The sequence below is a fragment of the Erithacus rubecula genome, assembly GCF_903797595.1.
Source record: "Erithacus rubecula genome assembly, chromosome: 22".
In the NCBI taxonomy this organism is placed as follows: domain Eukaryota; kingdom Metazoa; phylum Chordata; class Aves; order Passeriformes; family Muscicapidae; genus Erithacus; species Erithacus rubecula.
Window position 1 is genome coordinate 2,535,484 of NC_136674.1, and position 20,334 is coordinate 2,555,817.

At 41.5% G+C, this 20,334-nt stretch overlaps 1 protein-coding gene across 5 annotated transcripts in view; it reads right to left on the reverse strand.

Annotated features, from left to right (window-relative positions):
* VMP1 (vacuole membrane protein 1) overlaps positions 1-20,334 on the reverse strand; it is a 58,612-nt gene that overhangs the window by 19,350 nt on the left and 18,928 nt on the right. For all 5 annotated transcript variants that reach the window (XM_079324858.1, XM_079324861.1, XM_079324860.1 and 2 more), the window contains 2 exons: positions 14,746-14,913; positions 10,653-10,784 (listed from right to left, as the gene is read on the reverse strand). In XM_079324858.1, coding sequence (XP_079180984.1) covers positions 10,653-10,784; positions 14,746-14,913 — 300 coding nt within the window. The remainder of the gene's footprint in view (positions 1-10,652; positions 10,785-14,745; positions 14,914-20,334) is intronic.

The following is a 20,334-nucleotide window of genomic DNA, read 5'->3' on the forward strand; positions in this document are numbered from 1 at the left end:
CAGTGCACCATTTTTAACCAAATTTATAAAAAGAATCAGTTTCTCTCACCCATATTTCTCAAGTACAAATTCAAGGCTGCCCTGAAATTAGAATTTCCCCTCCAGCTAAAAACATATAAAACATTAAAAAGCTAATAATGAAGGTCTTTAAATATATATATAACAAGTTCTCCAAACCAAAACCAATGTTGGAGCAAATTTTCTCACCTTATTAATTCATAACTTTATTCTTTTAAGTTATTACTCAGCTTGTTTCTTTGTTAAGTTTTGGTTTTACATTTTCTCTCATGAAGTACTTCATGGAAAGCAAAATTTTAAATTCTAAAAATTTCAGTCAAGAATTTGTCATTTGTCTTTCTTTTTTCCAAATTTTCTAAATAAGCTAAAAGACAAATTAAAGATTTTTTGGTGCCTATTTTCTATGATCTAATCTAATCACAGCTATGAATAATTTGCAGGGTAATAAACCTATGAATTCCAGCCTCAACATTTACTCTGAAAACAAGTTCAGAACTATTTCTCTTTGCTTCCTTCCTTAAATTTTGTTTGACAAATCTTTGTGACATCTGCAACAATAAAAAAGCCTTAAAAGTTTCATTTCTCCGAGAATACAATCCCCAGTTTCACAACTTTTACCTATTTCACAACAGATTTTTTTTTTCTTTTCTAAAGCCTGCATGGGGCTTTTCTCTATTTTTTAAGTATTTGAAATTAAAAAAATAACTTACTGCTTAAAAAAAAAATTATTTTTATATATATATATATGAAAAGAGACAAAAGTTGAGCTACTTACAGGCAAACCATTTTCCCCCCAAATTAAAGTTTCTAGACTGGAGTGGCCTCTCAGCTAATTGTGATTCATTCTTTAGAACATTTCAGGATGCTTTAGCTCACTGTGTCCCTTTCAAAGATGATTTATTTTTTTGGGGGGTTTGGAAATAGATTTCCTGTGAGTGGCACAGTGCAGGCAGAGGAAGGTTAAATGATTAAACATGACTTCATTGGGTTAATCATCAGATCCCAAGAACTGGGCTGGAACAGAGGCACTGAAAGGTCAGGGATGATTCCCCACTGGGGGGAATTCTCCTGGATCTGCTCAGCCTCAGGAAAAGGGATTTTTTCACCATTTTATTGACCTCAGGTTCCATTTTGGGGACAAAAAAACATTCCAAAGTCCCACACCTGAAGGGATGGTAAAGAGAATTTACATGTTCTGCACAGTGTTCCTCCTTTGAATAGGCCCTGTGTAAATATGGAACTTTTATCTTTGGAAAAGCCCTTCCTGAAAGAGAGAATGGACAACCTTGTCCGAGTTGCAAAGTTTTGTCCCATCCCTCTGTTTTATTTGGTTTCCATTTGTAATTTAATCTCTCTCTTCTTTCCCCTCTCACTGTAAATTTGGTGAGCTCCTCTGAATGTGAGGGAAGAAGAAACACCTCACCAGATTGAACAAGCTCAAGGAAAAAAAATAATTTTAATAATTTTTTCCCTCTTTTCTCTCTGTAACAGAACAGTCACAATTAATTGTTCCCTCTAAAATTGTGAAGTCTATTTTTTCTTACTCTGCAAGCACAGAGCTGGTTGATTGATCCACAGGAGTAGCTAAAGGTACCCAAGGAACTCTGAATAATCAGAGTTGGACTGAATCCCACAGAAAAAACCTGCAGCACTTCCCCAGCTCTGCTCTCTGAAGCCTGCACAGATTATGCAATGTGACAGTTCATTTTCAAACAGCTGCAATCAGATTTTAGGAGCACAGAGAAACCAACAGCTCCCATCACATCCCAGCTCCATCTCTGAAAAACACGATCCAGATCCAGATTCCAGGGATTTGAGGCATGGAAAAAACCTCTCTCCTGTTTCTTTTCTGCTGTAAATACCTCAAGCACTCCACAAAGACATAAAAAAATGGAGAGATTTAACACAAAGATGGAGCCAATCCCATCCCAAGTTCATGGTGAACATTCCCAGCTCAGGGCCTTAGGTTGGGATCAGGGGAATCAGGGATGTTTTAATGCCATGGATACTCCTCACCTGGCACATGGTGGCCTGGAAAAGTTAAAAAAAAAAAATTCTAGAAGGTCTGGAAGGGGCTACCCAGGATTTGTGATTCTGACAGAAAACAGGAGCATGGGTGAAAAAAAAAAAAATTAAAGGACATAGAGAGAGATCTGAAAGTATTACATGGTTCTCCAGAATTCTGGAGCAGCTGGACTGAGGGAAGTTCCTCCTCCTGTAAATTCCCCAGGTCAAATGTGTCCCTTGTGTGTGATGGAGTGGACAATCCCTCAAAGATCTGAGCATTATTTCTATTTTTGTTATAATAAAACAAAGTTTCATTATCCAGATAATCATCTGAAGTGGAGAACATTTTTTCTCTCCCAAAAAACTTGAAGACTGTGTATGAAGCTACCATTTAGATCACCAAAATTATAGAGTCCTTAACATTTAAAGAGCTGCCTACAAAGACAGTGCCCCTCTTTATGTAAAAATCTGAGTTATGTTAAAAATGAGCTGCACAGTATTTTGTGTCTTCTGGTTTTCTGTTACAACACAATGGAATCAAACACAACTTATGGGAGAATGACCATTTGTGGTCAGGCAATGGATTCCAGGATTTCAGAGGACTGGGAGGAATTATTAACTCCTTGGAATAAAGCATTGACTGCAGGGCAGCAGCTGCAGAGAAGTCAGAGAGGTACCCAAGGCTGGGAGGTCACAACACATCCCTGCAAATGCTTCAGCACTCAATGACAAAAAACCCTCAACTCTCCCCAAAATATCCCAGGCAACAAATCCCATGAGTAAATTACAAACAGGAATATTGTGATAGCAGCTCATGGATCTTTGTTCCAGCTTTCTCCAAAATTATTCCAGTTAAATGCAAAGGGGCAAACTAAAAGGGAAAATTTCTATTTAATGCCTGGAGAACAGGGGGTGTGAGGGGTAAAATTTAAACTTCCTTATCACCCAAAAATCTGGGAAAGAAAGGTCCTGTCTGGGAAATCAGACCTCCAAAAGGGGAAGCTGGAAAAAGTTTTCAAAATTGATGGAATGGTGGCAGAACTAAGCAAGAACTAAGTTTGATGGAAGAAAGGGATTTACACACAACAAGAAATTCCAGATTCTAAATAAGTTTCACTTCACAAAAAGTCTGGGTTTTCTGAGACATTAAATTCTGGAAAAGGAGTTGAGTAATTATGGAAAAGTTGTAAAAGAAAAGGGCATAGATGTTGAACATGAAAACAGTTTTAAAAAGTACAAGATGAAGGCAACCAAACAGCAATAAAAGAGCTTTGGCTTCTCCAAAGAACTGTGGAAAGAAGAGAGCAGCACCCAGAAAACATCATTAACCAGATTGTGCTGGAGATCTGAGGGCTTGCAACTGGTGAGACCTCAATATTCAGAATATTTGTAGGCAAGGATGAACACACAGTTGATATTACAAACCCCAAATCAACAAGAAATTGTATCTACAGGTGAATTTCTCTACTGGACATTCTGGGGACCAGAATGTTGGACACAGATTGTGAGGATTTATTTCCACATCTGTTTGTCTTCAAGTTCTTGAGGTTGGCTGCATGTTAAGGTTGAGGGGTGATGCTGCAATCCAGAGATAATCAGGAGGATGCTCATCTTAGGGACTTTGCAAGTCAGACATGAGTAACTACAATTAGCTCTTGGGTCAGAAATCTTGAGTTCTTTTGTAGAAAATACAATTAAACCCATTGTCCTCTTACCAGATTTTAAAAGTGATGTTAGAAAAGACAGACAAAAGAAGCCACAGAGTTGTGTGAGGAGCTGAATTTTTTGCAAATCCTGTGGGAGCAGAGACAACAGAGTGAAGGGTCCATTCCAACAGCAGGCTTGGCTTTCCCTGGTCATTTAATTTTAGCCTGTCTTGGAGTCAAAGTGTGAAACTTCCAAATTATGGGTCCATTTTATGGTAAATAAGATCTTCCCATTAGCAGGAGCAGGAATGAAGTCAACCAACTCTGAATCAGCCCATTAGTTCCACTAAGAACTTCCAGGTATTTTCTTCATTTCATTAATCATCTGGATCATGGTAGGAACTTTTTATTTTCCTCCTTTCTCCATCCCCCTTCTCGAGGGAAGAACCAGCAAATGTTTCTTTACAACAAACTCCATCTCAGGAGTTTTAATTTCGAGATTTCAGCCTGTCACAATCCACACTCAGGTTCAGAAGGGAAATATCAGAAGGATTACAGGGATCAGTGAGCTCTGTAACTCCAATTTAATGCCAGCTTTTCCCACAGCTAGAACTGAAACCCTCAGACTTCCACATAAAAAAGTCCTTTCGCTTCACACACTGTAAGAATAAAGAAATTTTGTAAAGAATGAGACACAATTAAAGGAAACAGCCTAGAGGAAGAGGAAGGAGCATGTCCTTTCAGCCTTATCAGATCTATCCTGCAGAGCTGTAGCCCCTTTAACCACATCCCCTGCTACCTCTGCTCCCCAGAGCAGCAACGTGTCCACTCTGACACTCTGCAGCCTTCCAGCCCTGCAAAAAAAATAAAACAAAACTGAATAAACTGATTTCTTTCCTTGCTGAACAACCACTTTCTATTCACTTCTCACAGGAGAGCTGGCAGAGCAGATGCTGCAGCCCATTTGCAGGGAAGGGAGCTGTCAGTGGCACTGTCAGCAGCACTGCAGGACATTTCCCAGGGAGGTTGTGCAGCCTCCAGCCCTGGAGGGCTCCAGGACCAGCCCAGACAATGCCCTGAGGAACCTGAGCTGGAACAGGAAAAAAAAAAAATAAAAATATTGACTAGATTCTGCCTCAGGTCCCTCTCAAGGTGAATTTTTCTGTGATTCCATGACAAGATACCACAGCCACAGGCAGGAGGTGAGTGGAGTAAAGGCACATCCAGCACTCCCCAAAACCCCACTGCAGCTGCTCATTTATCTCAGAGCTACCACTGCAATCAGTTATTGTGGCCACAGCTCTGCCAATTGCAGAATACTGTTAATTTTTAAAAATCCATTCTAAAGAATCAAGCCCTATTTTGAGGTGGTTTAAGATCCAGACATTGTAAAGAAGGAATTTTTGATAATCAGTCACAAAAATGGACATTTCCAATCTCTGATAAACCTGAGAATTCAAAGCCATCAGCACTGAAAAAAAACCCAAACTTGTTTCTCCACATAGGACTGAGACATAAATGAAGGATTAAAATAGAATGGAAGTGAGGAACTTCTGACAGAGCTGACAAAGCCTTTAGCACCCACGAGTTCTTCCCTCTCAGCCCAGATGTGCCTCTCCCATGTTCTCCCTGCAAGGGACAGAGGTTCCCAGGCAGCTCTGCATTCCAGACCCTTGTACAACACAGATATTTAAACAGTGTCTGGAGCAGGGGGAACAAACCCCAGGCATTTTCTTGATTATGATACTATAATGAATTCCATCAGTTATTGAAGGTTGTCCTTAAAAAAAATATTTAAAACAGCTTTTCTGACCAAGCTTTTGATGTTCATTGTTTTTTTTCAGAATACTGAGCAGTGAAATATCAAGTATTTAGGGACAAATTTTCCCCTTAGAAACTTGTGTTGAGCATTCCCAACACACAGAGAACAGGGCATGAAAATCCAATGACAGAATTCAACCACCTGCTTCTCCACAACTCCTGTGCAAATGCAGCTCCCAGCATTTCCAGCACACCTGGTGACATTATTTCTAATTTCTGTTGTAAAGTGAGAAATTTGTTCCTGAGAAAATCTTCCTGACCTAATACTCAATGAAAATGCTGCAAAGTAACCACGGTTTCCTCACTGCCTGGGTGATTTCTGATTTATGTATTCACACACTGAACATTAAAATAACTTTTTAGGGAACAGACACAAAGAGTCCTTCAAAGCAGAACTCCAAAGCCATCTCCAGTCACCATGAGTAATTAGTGCAATGCCCTGTGCTGTTTTTCCTTATCTGTGAGCAGGTGTGCAAATGAATAGAACAATGTGGGCACGTTCTCCTGCCTGTGCCCAAAGAAATCCAACCAGGAGGTGCTTTACACATTCCTTACTCATGGCTCTCATTGTCTCCCCTCTGCCTGGTTTAACTCTTTGCTACCTCTTTTCTCAGGAAGTGCTCAAGATCAAGTTCCTTTATTTAAAGCTGTCATTGACTCATTCCAAAAGTCATTTTAAAACTCGGTAATTTTTCAGAACAGCTCAAGACTGAGCTGTTATTCGGTGTATTGTTAGATTGTGCAAACTGTGTCATTTTGCCACCTCACCCCCAGCACTGGTGGGGAGGTTTCTTAAGTGCAGCTTCAAGGTTTGATCAGTTCTGAATTTCTGTTTAATTACAGGCCACCATAAAAGAGGGAAGAAACCTTCCCTAGAGCTATTAACAAATCCAGGCACCAAACTTGAGGAATGCAGGGTGTGAGGAGCAGCCTCTGGTGACCACCCACAGCAGAAACCTCCTGGTGCAGCACAATTAATAAAGAGAGGAAGCCGATGAGGAAAGGGAAGACTGAGAGAAAAGGATGAGTGGAATTTGATGTTCTGTTTCAACAAGTGATTTCTGGGAAAGCAAAACAAAAAGGAATAAAAACGAAGTCAAGGTTTCCCAGTTATCATACACGACCCTTCCGCTTCCATTTTTCTGATAAATGCTTTATAAAAACCTGCTTGTGGTCTGCTTTAACTTCTTTTTTCTTGTCCCAAGCACCCTTAAACGCTGCTGATTAAGCCAGCAGCCTTTCCAAGCAGGAACTTATCAGATGGGAGCTGTTAATTCAATCACGGCAGAGATCCGTTCTGAATTTGGCCGTGGTAAACGCTGCTAATTAAGCGAGATTTCACTCATTAGTCCCTAATCATTCCCTGTGAGTGAAGTCAGTGTCGTGTCGGAACACAGCGCTGCTTCTCCCGGGTGTGGCACGGACTTTGCTCGGCTCCTGCGGGGAGCAGCCCCGTGGAGATGTGGAGCAGCAATTCGGGGTTTTTAGAAGAGCTGGGATGATAGTGGGACTGAAAACCGGGGGTTTAACCCTTTACAGCCCCGGGGAGCAGCAAGGGGCTCGCTGGAACTGGCTGCAGCTCAGCTGAATACAAACCCTCTCGAGTCCACGTTGACAAATTCTTGAACAAGCCCTGTGGTTACAGGGAAGCTGGTTTCAGTCTGAGTCACTCCTGTTCAAACAGTTTACTGGAAATGGAGGGGAGGGGGAATTTTCAGAGAAGTCATGTGATGGCCAGACAAACCACAACCAGTAAAGGTTCAGTGGAGGCAAAAAAACAGGTCCCAGCAACAACTGACAGCCAGTGTGCAGATGGCACTCAGTCATTTCCAAACCAGTCCTGCTGCATCCTGGCTTTTCCATGGATTTAACCCTTCTCCAGGCCTGTATTCTTCCCCAGGCAGGACACAGCTTGGAGAGTAAACAAACAGCACTGGCTGATAGTAACATAGGCAACTAGAAAATATTTTTACATGGAAATTTGGCTGCACAGAAGCAAACCCCCGATGTGTAAATCATTAGTTCTTACAGAAATGCCACTTAATGAGGCCAAACACTCAGAGCCATTAAGGATTAGATATGCAAAGATAGCAATACTTTCCCCTCTTAGCAAGGAGTACCAGGATCCAGCAAGGCCCAGGCACTGGGTACCCTGAGGGAAGCTGGCACCAAAAGCTGCTTTTTCACTCCTCAGCTTGAAGTGTTTCAGCATGACAGAGAACTAGAAAAAATACCAGCCAGCAACTATTAAACTGGCAAAAGAGAGTCCCTGCTCATGTATGTGGGGACACAAAACTGCACCAAGTGTCTGTGACTGTGTCATTACCAAAGTGCTGCCCCAGCACTGAGCTGTGCATTCACTTCCCCTAATTGAGAGGTTGCTGTGCTGGAGATACTCCCTGTGGCTAAACGGAGAGCTCTGATAAAACCCTCCTTCACTCTGGAATTCGACTGGAAGGGAGTTAACAGCAGCTGAGATGTCTGTTTGAAACGCTGGTGGGTTTTAAATGCTGCCTTAAGCATGAAGAAATCCCAGCAAGCTGCTCTGCTGGGCTCTGCCTTGTGGCAGCTCTGGGGACAAAGAAAAACCATCCCTTGTGCAGGGCACGGCCACGAGGCAGCTCTGACCCTCCCTGCACAGAACTGGGACTCACTGGTGAGCACTCAAAGGGACACACAGGAAGGAGAAGTGAGTGTTCCTTCAAAAGAAGGGGCTTTTTCTCAAGTGTGCTCATGGGAAGTACAGGACAGGTTAATGAGCTCTCACAAAAGCCAGCACAAGGAGAGAGGTCACTCAGATCTGGGATTCAGGACAGAAAATCCACCAATAGACTCCTTAAAGTAAATGACATTTTACTCTGTGTAACTCTGAATGGAGCACTAAACCTTTACGCTGTTTAATCCTCTTAGGTCTCTTTTTTGGCTGTTTTTTTTGTGGCCCAGCCAGGAGCATATTCCCCCTCCCAAATCCTTCAGGCTGGATGCTGCAGCCACAATCTATTCTCACCAGAGAAGATGCTCATCTGTTTCTCCAAATGACCATTGTTTTTGAGAAACAGCAGCAACAAGCTCTCTGAACAACACACGCAGCAAAAACGTCAGAGCAGCTGGCTCAGCCTCCTGGGCAAAGAGCAGCTCAGCTCTTCTTCAAAATCCAACACCCATTCCCAAACCTTTCAAAAAAAAAAAAAAAAGCTGGATGCAAAGAGACCTTTATACTGAAAAAATGCTCCTGTCACTTGGCATCAAGCATTTGCAGCATCCCCAAGGCACAGGACACTTGTCACAGCCCCCGTGTGAGGCTTCAAACTCAGCAGAGTGGGAGAAAGCTGATGGAGGTAATAACAATTGTTAATGAGCAATTTAAAAATAGACATCACCACTGCTCATGAATACAAATTACAGGGCAAAGAGTGATAAGCTGTGCTGGAGATTGGGATTTACAGAGGTCATAGGAAAGGCAGGCCTGTCTCCCACAGACATCCAGAGAAAACATGATTGAAGCCAAAAGCAAAAAGGAAGTCACATTAGCAAATGGAAAAAACTGAACTGTCAGTTTTATGAGCACAATACAATTTAATCGGATTGTCAAAGCCTCATGTTAAAAGAGTTTATAGAAACCAAACCACAAGTGGAGTTTGAAAGATTTTTTTTTTTCCTTTTCCTGGCCATCCATCCACAAAACAACACGCTTCAATCCAAACTCGATTGCCAAGAAAACAAAATCAAAAGTACTGGTAAATAACAGCATCATTTTTCTTCATTAATTTCACAAGGCCATTTGTTTACTCCAGGCAGTCAATACAGCTATAGTTTGGCCTGGCCTGACAAAATGCTCTCTAGCAAAAATTTTCTTCCCAAGAATCTCACTGTGCATTCTGGAAACCATCTCTGGCTGCTCCCACAACTGTACACACATATAATTTGCTGGGAGAGTTTCAGTAAACACAGATACTGAAATCATGTATTGAACTGGTTTCATTGTTGTTTTTTTTTTACCACAACTTGATTTTTGTACAGTTAAGGGATTACTTTGCAAAGCAAAGATTGATGGGATAGTAAAGAACAAAGTAGATTCTTTTTTTCCCCCTGCTGTATCTTTTAAAAAATAGAAGAATTTACTATTTATAATAGCAGAAAAACCCTTTGGAACCTTCTAGTAGGGGGAGGCTCTCGGGAAACACAGGGTTTACTGTTAGAATTACTAGATTGCATTCAGTATTTCCAGACAAACCACTTTCATGGAAAAGCTTCATCCATTTTTTTTGAAGGAGAGGGAAAAAAAAAAGTATATATTTATCTCCAGAAAATACCCTGGCAGAGGAGTTTAAAGACATCAGTGCATGGTAAATAGCATCTGCTGGTTTTGAACAGCAGTCTCATGACCTGTTTCAACTCAGTGGCAGACAAAACAGGATAAGAAGGAAAAATAGAGGGAAAAATTCAGTGGCAAGCAGCACAAGGAAAAAATGTTTAATTTCGTCTAAAACACTATCAGGAACTTGTGACCAGCATGCAAACTCCTGACCTGAAGGAAAAATTATCCACAGCAGTACCTGACTGATGTGCAGCAGCAATTGCAAACTACAGTGCACTATTTAACCCCTGGAGAAAATAAATGACAAGAGCAACAACAAAATAAAAATGGATTTGGAGCAGTTTTGCTGCATTTTCACATCAGGAAAAAATGTTTCCTCAGGCTGATGAATGGGTCACACACTGGTCCCTGAGGGTATCAGTGGCAAGGCAGGCAAATGTCTTCTGAAAAGATGAGCTGAGGCTGAAAATCATCTCTGGCCCAGGGAGGCTTTGAATGCAGCCAGAACAACCAGGATTATGGAACAGCAGCTCCTCTCTCCCTGTTTTCCCAGCCCAGTGTCTCCCTACCTTTATTGTGCTGTTCTTGGAACTCTAAATAATTGCAGTACTTGTAGCAAATACTTGGCTGCCCTATTTTATCTGCTTCAACAAGCTGCATTCTTGTCCTCCCATCACCACAGGTATCACCCAGTGCAGGATCTTTTTCCATCCCTGGCAAGTCTCTTGTGAACTTATACCAACTGATTTTTTGGCCCCTTCTGGTTGAATTGGAATGGTTATTTACTCCCTGTTAGTTGCTCTGTGTTTTATTAACTCTGTTGTTTTGCACACTGTCCTTACTTGTGCAGTCTCTGCGTGTTCCAGCATCTCCTCGAATTCCTGGTACTCCTCATCATCAGGTTCAGCCCCCGACAGCCGGGCTGCCCTCGCCATGAAATATGGGGGCAGCTCTCCAATGGCTGTACCAGCACCCTGGGAAAAGAACAATCCTGATTTATTTTCCTGTTTATTCCCAAACACAAAACATGTGATACGCACAAATCCCGTGGCCATTCTCCGAGCCGACAGGAGCAGCTGTTTGGAGCTTTCATTCCAGCAGGTCAGAATTCCCATCATTTCCAACAGAATGCTGCTCCCTTGAAATCCCCATTTCCCTTTCTTTTCCCTGTGCAGGGGAAGCCTGGGGGTTGCAGGGTCAGGCAGACATGAGCTGTGCATCCCTGGGGCCCCGTGGAGCGGCACGTGGCCGGAGCCGTGGGAGGCTGGAGCTGGTGGCTCTGCTGTCCCCAACATCCCTGCTGTCCCCAACATCCCTGCTGTCCCCAACATCCTGAGTCAGCACTGCTGTGTCTCACCCCACCACATGATGCCAGACACATTCCCCAGCATGTGACAGCCCTTGATCCCCAGGGGCCTCCAGAATAATCTGGCAGCTCCTCCCCGGTGCTGTCCCGGAGTTTGCTTGTTCAGTCATGAGACTCTGGGCAAGTGTTTGTTAGAAAACAGCCTCGGGTTTTACTACAGTAAGGAAAAAAGAGGTTAAGCAAAGCCTGAGCTCGAGTTTTCCCTCTCCTTCAGCTGGGATAGCTGGGGCCAACCCCAGATGAAAGGACGGCTGCTCTCTCACCGCAGGAAAATTGTATTTGTTTTCTCAGGACATCAAATGACTCACTTCAGTCTTGTGGGTAAAGGCAGCTTTAGCTTAACCAAGGGAAAAAAGAGAGACAAGCTAAGATTGAACATATGGATAAACAGAGGCTAATGGAACAGGAACTTGGAATTAACTCAGGATGGTTTAAATTTAGGGCAGGTAAGAGACAATAGCTGGGCACTGCACGGGAATGTGCTCCCTGCAGATGGCTTTTCTCTCCCAGGGTCAGCAGTGAGTAACAAATGCTTTTCTCCTCCTTTGAAGCAACGTGAAAGCTTTTCAATTTCCTTTGTTCCTGCTCTATACACAGCTGCAAGCAAGAATTCCAGCTGCTGTGGATATTCCAAATCAACAGGTTGTGGTTTTAAATACCACCACAGTTACCCAAGCTGTTAAATTCTCAGTTTAAGTACCCAAAGTGCACGGCCTCAAATGTTTATGCCTTTGTTTTCCACAGAAGAAAAAATTTAAATGACTGCAACAAGCTGAACTTCATTAATCTGCATATTTCTGGCACAAGGGGAAGATAAGCCTGAAAACAGTAGCAACAACACTTCAGAAAAATTAACTTGAGGTTATGTTCTCAGGGTGATGCAAGAAGAAAAAGTCACATTGCTCCTCCAGGCTCTGCCAATTTGCTTTGGCTTCGTTCTGTGAACTGAGGAAGAGGTTTGCATGTGTGTACTGGACATGAACTTTCTTTAAATTGGATAAGTCACATGCTCATTATTACAAAACATTTCAGAAGTGCAACAAAAATCATATGATTTCATGTCTGCTGGAGACAGGTTCCTTAAGTGCATAAAAGAAAAAAAAAAAAAAAAAAAAAGCAGCAATTAAGGACTCCAAACCAGTAACTATTTAACTACTTTTTGTAACATTAGATATTTTCACCATTTAACTGAATGCCAGTTTTACATGGAGATTCCTTGGACTCACAACAAACTGGAAAGGCAAATGCTAATCAAAATTCTTTTACATCCAGAAAAGGAAACTGGGAAATGACTCCACTAGAAAGAGTCTTTTAAACAGATTTGATCCTGCTCAGGACACAGGCTGCCTGTTCTGCTAATCCCAATCAATTAAACATTTTTATTCTTTCCCCTTATTTCTTGTAAAAAACCCAAAAAAGCTGCAACACATTAAAAATATAGGGCACTATTGAATTCCTTGTCCCTGTGGGATGGGAGGCTGTGAAAACTGGCATTCACCTAAGAGATTGTTTCTGAGCCCTTCTGCAGGCCAGGGCTGCTGCAGCCAGTTTTTACAGGGATTTAAAAAAGCATCATTTTCATCCCACCTAATAATTCCTTGGGCACAGGGATATTTAATCCTTGTAACACTCCCTGTCAGCAGGAATGGCATCACTGACTTGCTGGGGACTAGCAATGATTTTAATCTCTAGCTGATGGTTTTGTGACCTTTGTGCAGATAAATCCTCACATTTCACCCCACAGGACACTCAGCCTGGGCAGCTTTAGTCACAGTTTTGCAAAGTCATCCTGGGATGATCTGCACAACTTTTTTGTGTTCTTTGATGATCTTTCCACTTTCTGGAAGTCACCATTATCTTTGCTAAGTGGACATTTAGTTGAAGAGTGACAGAATCCAAAATAAGTCTCTTCCACAGCTTCCACAAGAAGTGAGCTGGAATTAGGACAAAAGAAACACTCTGGAAGCAGCAGCAGCAATTGCCAAGTTGATTTGGCTCACAGGAAATTAGCAGGCAGTGTTTATGTACTCATGAAACATTCCAAGAAAGCATAACATGACATGAGACACCACTGGTAGACAGAGGATGCTCCCGAGGGAAAACCCAGAGGAGCCAGAGTTCAGAGCAAAGGTAGCTGACAGGGAATTTGAAGAAGGAGGGGAAAGGGTGGAAAAGTGGGATAAAAATGTTCCTATCCCCTTGTCCTCTCCCTAATCTAATCCAAGGCACTCAGACACCAAGGAACTGCTTGTTCTCCCTCATGGCTGCTCTGGAGGACACGAGATTCCAGAGTTCTCTCATTTCTAAACTTAATTCTCCTCATAGCTCAGCTTTTACATCCTGCAGATGAAGCAAGAGATGTTTACCCTCAGCTGCATTTTTATTTTGCAACCCTAGAAACGTAGCTGTAAATGCCATTTTTATTGCTTGTCTCCATTAAACAGATTTCAGCAGAGGGGGATGAGGAAGAAAATAAAAAGAAATTTTATATGTATTAATAGTCTTGAAAGTATTTGTATGTTTAGCTACTTAGCATTCAGGCAATTCTGGTCTTTCATTAGGAGTGAAATTGAAGCTGTACTTTGCTTTTTGACAGGGCTGTGAGTCCACTTTCTCTGTTACTATTTTGATTTTAGTCTCTAAACTCACACAACCTGACTGGAATTTTTGTAACTAACACAACTGCTGCTATTTAAAAAATTGCAGTAACCAGCTGCCTTATATAAAGAATACCAGGGCAGGCATCAGATACTGTTTTTAGAATTTCCTTTCTCTGCATTTGAGTTAGACAACCAAGAATTTAGTAATTAAATCATCAGCTAGGACAGGAAGTCAGCAGCAAAATAAAGTTAATTTGGCATGTAGTTCACAGCAGATGCATCTGTGTAAACTGCAATTCAAAATGATCCACATGTAATGAAAAATACAGCCTGGCTGACCAAAATCCTCCAAAAATTAAACTTTTACAAGAAGCTGCAGAGAGAGAAAAAAAAAGAGGAAAACAGAAAGGAAGTTCCAATGACAGCGTTTCCTAAGACCCTGATTCACTCCAATAGGAAAAGCAGGTCAGCTTTTCAGTCAAAAGTGGAAACAGGCAGAAAAACAGAAATCAAGTATGTAAAAATGTGGAAAATAATTTTTAAAAATTAAATCCAATTTACTGATGCAGCCCAGAACAAGCTGTGAAACCAGGGGCTGAGTCCTGCAAATGAGGAACTGCAGCTTCACTCAGGTTACAGACCCAAAAATTTGGAATTATTTCTTGTTGAGACCTGAGAGCTGCCAGATGATGTGGAGTGCAGACACCCTTCCCAAAATTTACTAAGCCTTTAAGTTTTCTGCTGGTATTTAGCAAACAGCACTGCAGCTGATAAAAATATCCCAGGAATAAATTATTAAAAAAGCATTAAAATGATCAGAGCTGAAAGGTTCACCAGGAAAGCAACTTTTCACCTTACCTTGGGCACTGTAACTCATCATTATTTTGCTAATTAAGGAATTTTTCTCTATGGCTGGTCACAGAAATGAGATGAACAAATGGAAATTGGAGGTTTTTAAAGAAGCCTTACCCACATGCAGGCCTCCAGCCTGACTTTTGAGATGATTGCCCACAAGGAGATGGAGCCTTCAGTTGTCTCCTCATCAGGGCAGATAATTTGATCAGGGTAAGGAGGCTCAGGAAAATTCACAGAGTTACATTCATAGGCAGCAAGAGTGACTGAGGCTATGTGTGGACCCTGGAAAAAAAAAACAACAAAGAAATTTCAATTGTATTTTATGTGAGTTGGAATAAAAATTAAAATTAGCACCCCTCACACCACTTGTCCCTGGTTAAAACTTAGTGATTCTCACTTTGGACATTGATAATGTTATTTATATAAAAATCTTGTTTGTTGGAGTTTACTTAAGACCATCTGAATTGCAATGTTGAGCTACTAATGTACTTTAAAAAAAATAAATCTTTCTTTTGATCCACTAAAATGTTAGAGAGCCTTTCAGCTTTTGCCCTGCCACTTAGAAGGTTGCCAAGGAGAAATAAGAATCCTTACTTCTTTAAAAAAAACCAGGGATTTTCAAATATTTTACAATGCTCTCCTTGAGGTATTTATGACCTACAGCTTTATTAGAGGAGGTGATTTCCCTACTGCTGCTTTTAGAGGATTAGGCATTTAATTTATATATTGATTTTTTTTAATGACTGGATTTAATGACATCTTGCAGCAGACTTTAACTTCTGTATTTTCCTCCAACAGCCATTTGTTTAATTTGTGTCTGTTTTTTCTGAGTAAACAACAAAGTGACCTCAGTGCTTTTTGCTAAAAAATAGTATGAAAAGTAATTCAAAACTTAAACATTATTTAAATACCATTTAACTGAATTAATTCAAGTCTCCATCTTATACTGAAAGATTATTTTTGCAGACCTCCAAATAAAATGAGTATAAAACTCTATTCAAGGAATGAACTGCTACATAGTTTATAAACCTGAAAGAATTGCCATTATTTTTAATACAAAAGAATTGAGAAGCAATTCAAACAATCTGAACAGCAGACATTGTAGCTAAAAAACAATCACTTAACAAAGGTCATGGAAACACTGGCCAGGGAAGAGGGAGGGGAAAAAAAATAAAATTACTGCATAAAAGTGAGGTCTTTATGTAAAAGCACAGATTTAAATAAATCTAAAAGTTTCATTAAGTGCAGAACAAATGACACAAACCTTAACTTCTGCTATTCATTATTTGATGGGTTCTGACATCGTGCTGGCAAATATTGCCAGTAATTTTCTTCTACGTTTTTATTTGCAATCTTCAGTTATTTTCATTTTATTAGACCCATAAGGGAGTTTGATATACACCCCCACCCAAAAAAAAAAACCCCAAAAAAACCAAAACCAAAACAGATCTCAATTTCTTAGAGAACAGAGGGAAAGTGGGACAGAGCTGAGCCCTGCCCTGCACAGGGGTCCCTTTGAAATGCAGCCCCCAAAAGCTTCATTTGCACATTAAAGGGTGAAAATCCAAGCAGGTCCCACACAAAAGGGGAAGCTCCATCACCCCTGGATTTGCTGGCAAGATGAGTTTCACTCACCAACAACATTTCAGAGCACTGGGCTGAGGCAGTGACATCCACACTGGAATTTTTCAGTGGCAGTGAATTAAGAATGTTGAAATAAAATACCAAGTTATATTTTCTGTATGGCAGCTGCAACTACTGTTGTCATATGCAAACAATTCAAAATAAACCCATTCTTCTGGCATGCAACTGGTAAAGGACAAGCTGCTCTGATAGCAAAAAAAAAAAAAATCTTTTATTTATTCCTTGTTGCTTTACAGGAGACTCATTCCAAGTGCTTGGGTGTATTTTGGATGGCAGAAATACAAAACCTGGGAGATGATAAATGAGGCACAGTCTCTCTTGGGGAGAAGAAAAAGGCTCAATGAAATAAAATTGAATAAGAGGGGATTCAGAAAATGATGTACAAGAGAGATTTTGATGTAGAAGTGAGAACAAAGACTGGAAGAATGAACCAATGAGTACTAATTTCTATTATTAATATTTCTATAGGTCCTAATGGCAATAAACTTCTTTACCTGTAGCAGGATCATCTCCACAGCAGCTTCAGAGATAAATAAATCACATCTCTCTATTGCACTCATCAAGGGCAGATGCAAAGAGATTTGAAACTTCCCTAAAATTGTGAAGCACATTTATGGCAAACCTGGGAACCTCCTTGTTCACTCTGAAATTTAGGGAATTTAATCCCATCCACTGCTTGCCCTCCCCTAGATCTGAGATACCCTGGGACAAAAAAACCCAAAAAAACAAAAAAAAAAAAGGTCTCAAGCCATCATCCTAAAATGAATGGTTTTCACCTGCAGAAATGTGCAGTGAAACTCTCCTGAAAAGCAGATTTGCATGGAGGAAATTCCCTGTGTTTGAGTTGTAAATGACCAGTCCCTCAGCTCCCTCCAGGCCAAGGCAGTGAGATAGAAAATCCAGAGGTGGGGCTTTCACTTCCACAAAATTTGGAATAAACACCATAGCACAGGGGAACTACAGCCAGCTTGTTTAGAACAGCAAGAGACAAATTTAAATTTAATCACTACTGACAGCAGTGATAAGCAGTCCCCAGTCCTTGCAAGGCTTCAGCATCACCCAAATTTCTTCCCAAAGTGGAAGAAAGCAGGTCCTGAAATCCCAGGGGAGCAGACAAGGACAAAATGCCCAACTGGAGATGTTGAAGGAACCTCTCCCAGCCCCTGGAGGTGGCTGAAGAACCTCAAAACCCTCCTGTTGAGAGCCCTCCCCGTCTCAACAAATGTCTGCAAAAGGAAAAATTTCACAGGGAGTAGCCAGTGGAAAACAAAAAACCCAAAAAAAACCACCCCAAAAAAGTCATTTCACCAAACAGCTGCAAACAGCCACCTGAAGGCCAGGCCAAGGGAACAGAACTCTCCCAGAGCAATGTAAACAATTCTATAATGGAAAAAAATCCAAGTGGTGGAAGCCACAGAAGCCACATTTGAACTGGAATGAGGACTAAAATGCAAATGTTGGTTCAGAGTGATGAAGGGTGGGATGGAAGCTGAGCAGCCCCGTGTTCCCCCCTGTGCCCAGGTGTCCTGTGGGTCACAGGGCCACTGCCCCAGGCTCAGAGCAGCACCCCAACATCTGCCTCTGGAGCTCCCCAAAGCCTGGGCACCCCAAACAACACTTGGCTGAACAGGGCTGGGAGGAGGAGCAGGAGGATTGGGGGTTCATTATTTATTTAGTGATGGTTTAACTCAGAGTGGAGCAGGAACCAGCTCCAAACAGGCTCGAGGTGCCACCTTTGGAAAACCCTGACTCCACATGCAGGAGGATTAATTCCCATCCAGTTTTCTAATCCTCTTCACAAATAACACTTCCTCCACCCTCTCCTCCTCCTCCTGCTCAGTGTGAGGCCACAGGAAACCCTGAGTTTTGCCTCCCTGCAGTAGTTGAGTTTGTTTCAACACTTGGGGAAGTTCTCTGAGATGTCCCCCTTGGACTGTGACTGCAGCTCTACACCTTTGGAAAGGACAAAACTGCTTCAACCCCCACCAAACACTAATCCTGGCTGATTTGGAGCTGATCCTTGCCAAACCAGGAAAAAAATCACTGAAACTCAAGGCATGTAAGATCCTCCACACCAACTATCTTTCCCTCAGCCTCTTTTTTTTTCCCTTTTAAGCTGCAGGAGGCACCAACCAAGGCCAGCAGAGGAGAAATAGAGAAGCATTCTGCTGACTGGGGTGGGAAACATTCGCTCGCCACTGCTGACGACCAGCAGGAGCCTGTGGTCAGGCTGGAATGTGATGTGTTAGAAATATCTGTGCCATTTGCAAATCAAACAAGACAAGATTTGCTCATCGAGATGAACTCAACATAAATCTATTTCTTAGCAACAGCAGTTCAGGGGAGTTTGGAAATTCCTGTCTGCACAACCCCAATGTCTCAGAGAAGGTAATTTTGAACTCTTGAACTCACAGGCCTTCAAAGGAGTTTTATTCCAGTGATTGAAGGCACCCAAGCTGGAATGGCATTGAAATAAGTTGCTTAAAGTGATGTATTATGAAATTTCTGGAAAGTAAAAATCTTTTTATCTATACATTACGGTTGGAAATTAATCTGTGGAAGTAGAAAGAGACAGCAGCCACATGTAAAAAAAATCAAGAGTTGAAATACTTAAAAACATGCTGATCTGTATAATTCTTACAGCAGAAAGGCTTTACCATAAGGAAAAGTGAGTGAATATCCAATTAAAAATGAATCATATTTTCACATTATTAATCATTCTGAGCACCTGGACTGGGAAGTCAATTAAAGCTCCAAACAAATCCTGTATCAAGTGTTGGTTTCTCACATGTCTCTTCACAGAACAGCCAGGCTGCTCAAGTGATACAAGAACAACCACATCTAATTTTAACCTTTTATTTTGGGGGAAGACATAATTTTAGACTGGCTTTAATTTAGAAACGTTTCTCAAAGAAAAGTAATATGTCTGCCAGCAAGAAAAATATTACCCTGAACTCCTTGCTGAACTTAATGCACTAAAAATCTGTTTTCCTGCATGGATACCCTGCTTTTCACACTGGGTTCAAGACTCAGCCTTTGCACAAGGGGGGGAACACGTCATGATGTATCTGATGGAGATAAATTGGAAAAATAAAAGCTTGCTTCTCATGGGAAACATCCTCTGAGTGGTGCCCCAGGCCACGACTCATCCCATACTTATCCACAAAGTCATTACACCTCTCCAGAAAGTCACACCACAGTCACAGCATCCTTTTTATCTCTGAGAGCAGTGGACAACCAGCCACAGAGAGAACTGCTGTGTGATTAAGAGGGAGAAGCTTGGGCTGGAGGTGGCTGGTAAATATGAGCAGTTTGTCTGTCTGTCTGTGTTAGCAGATTAAAATGTCTCATGGTTTTATAACGTCTGGTATGTGGTGCTGGCTGGAACCTGGGGCTGGGGAATGGAGGATCCTGCACCTAGAGCATCCTCAAGTGACACAAACATCCACCAAGTGCTCAGGGCTGGGTTGAGGAGACCTTCACAGCCCTTCAAGCTGTGCTTTAATTTTACACTCACATGGCTGTGGTTAAGTTTCTATTCCCACTTCAGCCAAGCCTTGCCCTGTAGTGCAGGGCTGATGGAAATTCCAAATGATGGCCACAAACTCTGATTTTGACTAAACAAGAGCCACTGAGGGAGCAGCACATGGCACCAGTGGCTGTGTGAAGGGCCATGGTGCTGCTCTAAGGAGTAACATAAAAAGCAGATTTTTTTTTTTTTTTTTAAGGCTTTACCTACATTACTTTCTATAGGAACACATACAGGGGGAGGCACAATTACAAAAATTCAACTTTATCTTCTGCTGCTGACAGAAAATTTTTAATAAAATAATAAATGCTCTGTCACTGTTCTCCCCTTGCCCTTCCCTAGCCACCCACTCATTTCTGAAGAACAAACCTCGGTGTCTATTCAAATTGCCACCAGCAGTGGTGATTGGCTTTAGAATCTCCAATTAGAGACTGTTCTGCACAATTATCGTTATTTTCAAGCTGCTCCAGGAAGCAGGACATGAAAGGTATAAAGTTCAGGCTGTGCATAGAAAAAAAAAAACAAACAAA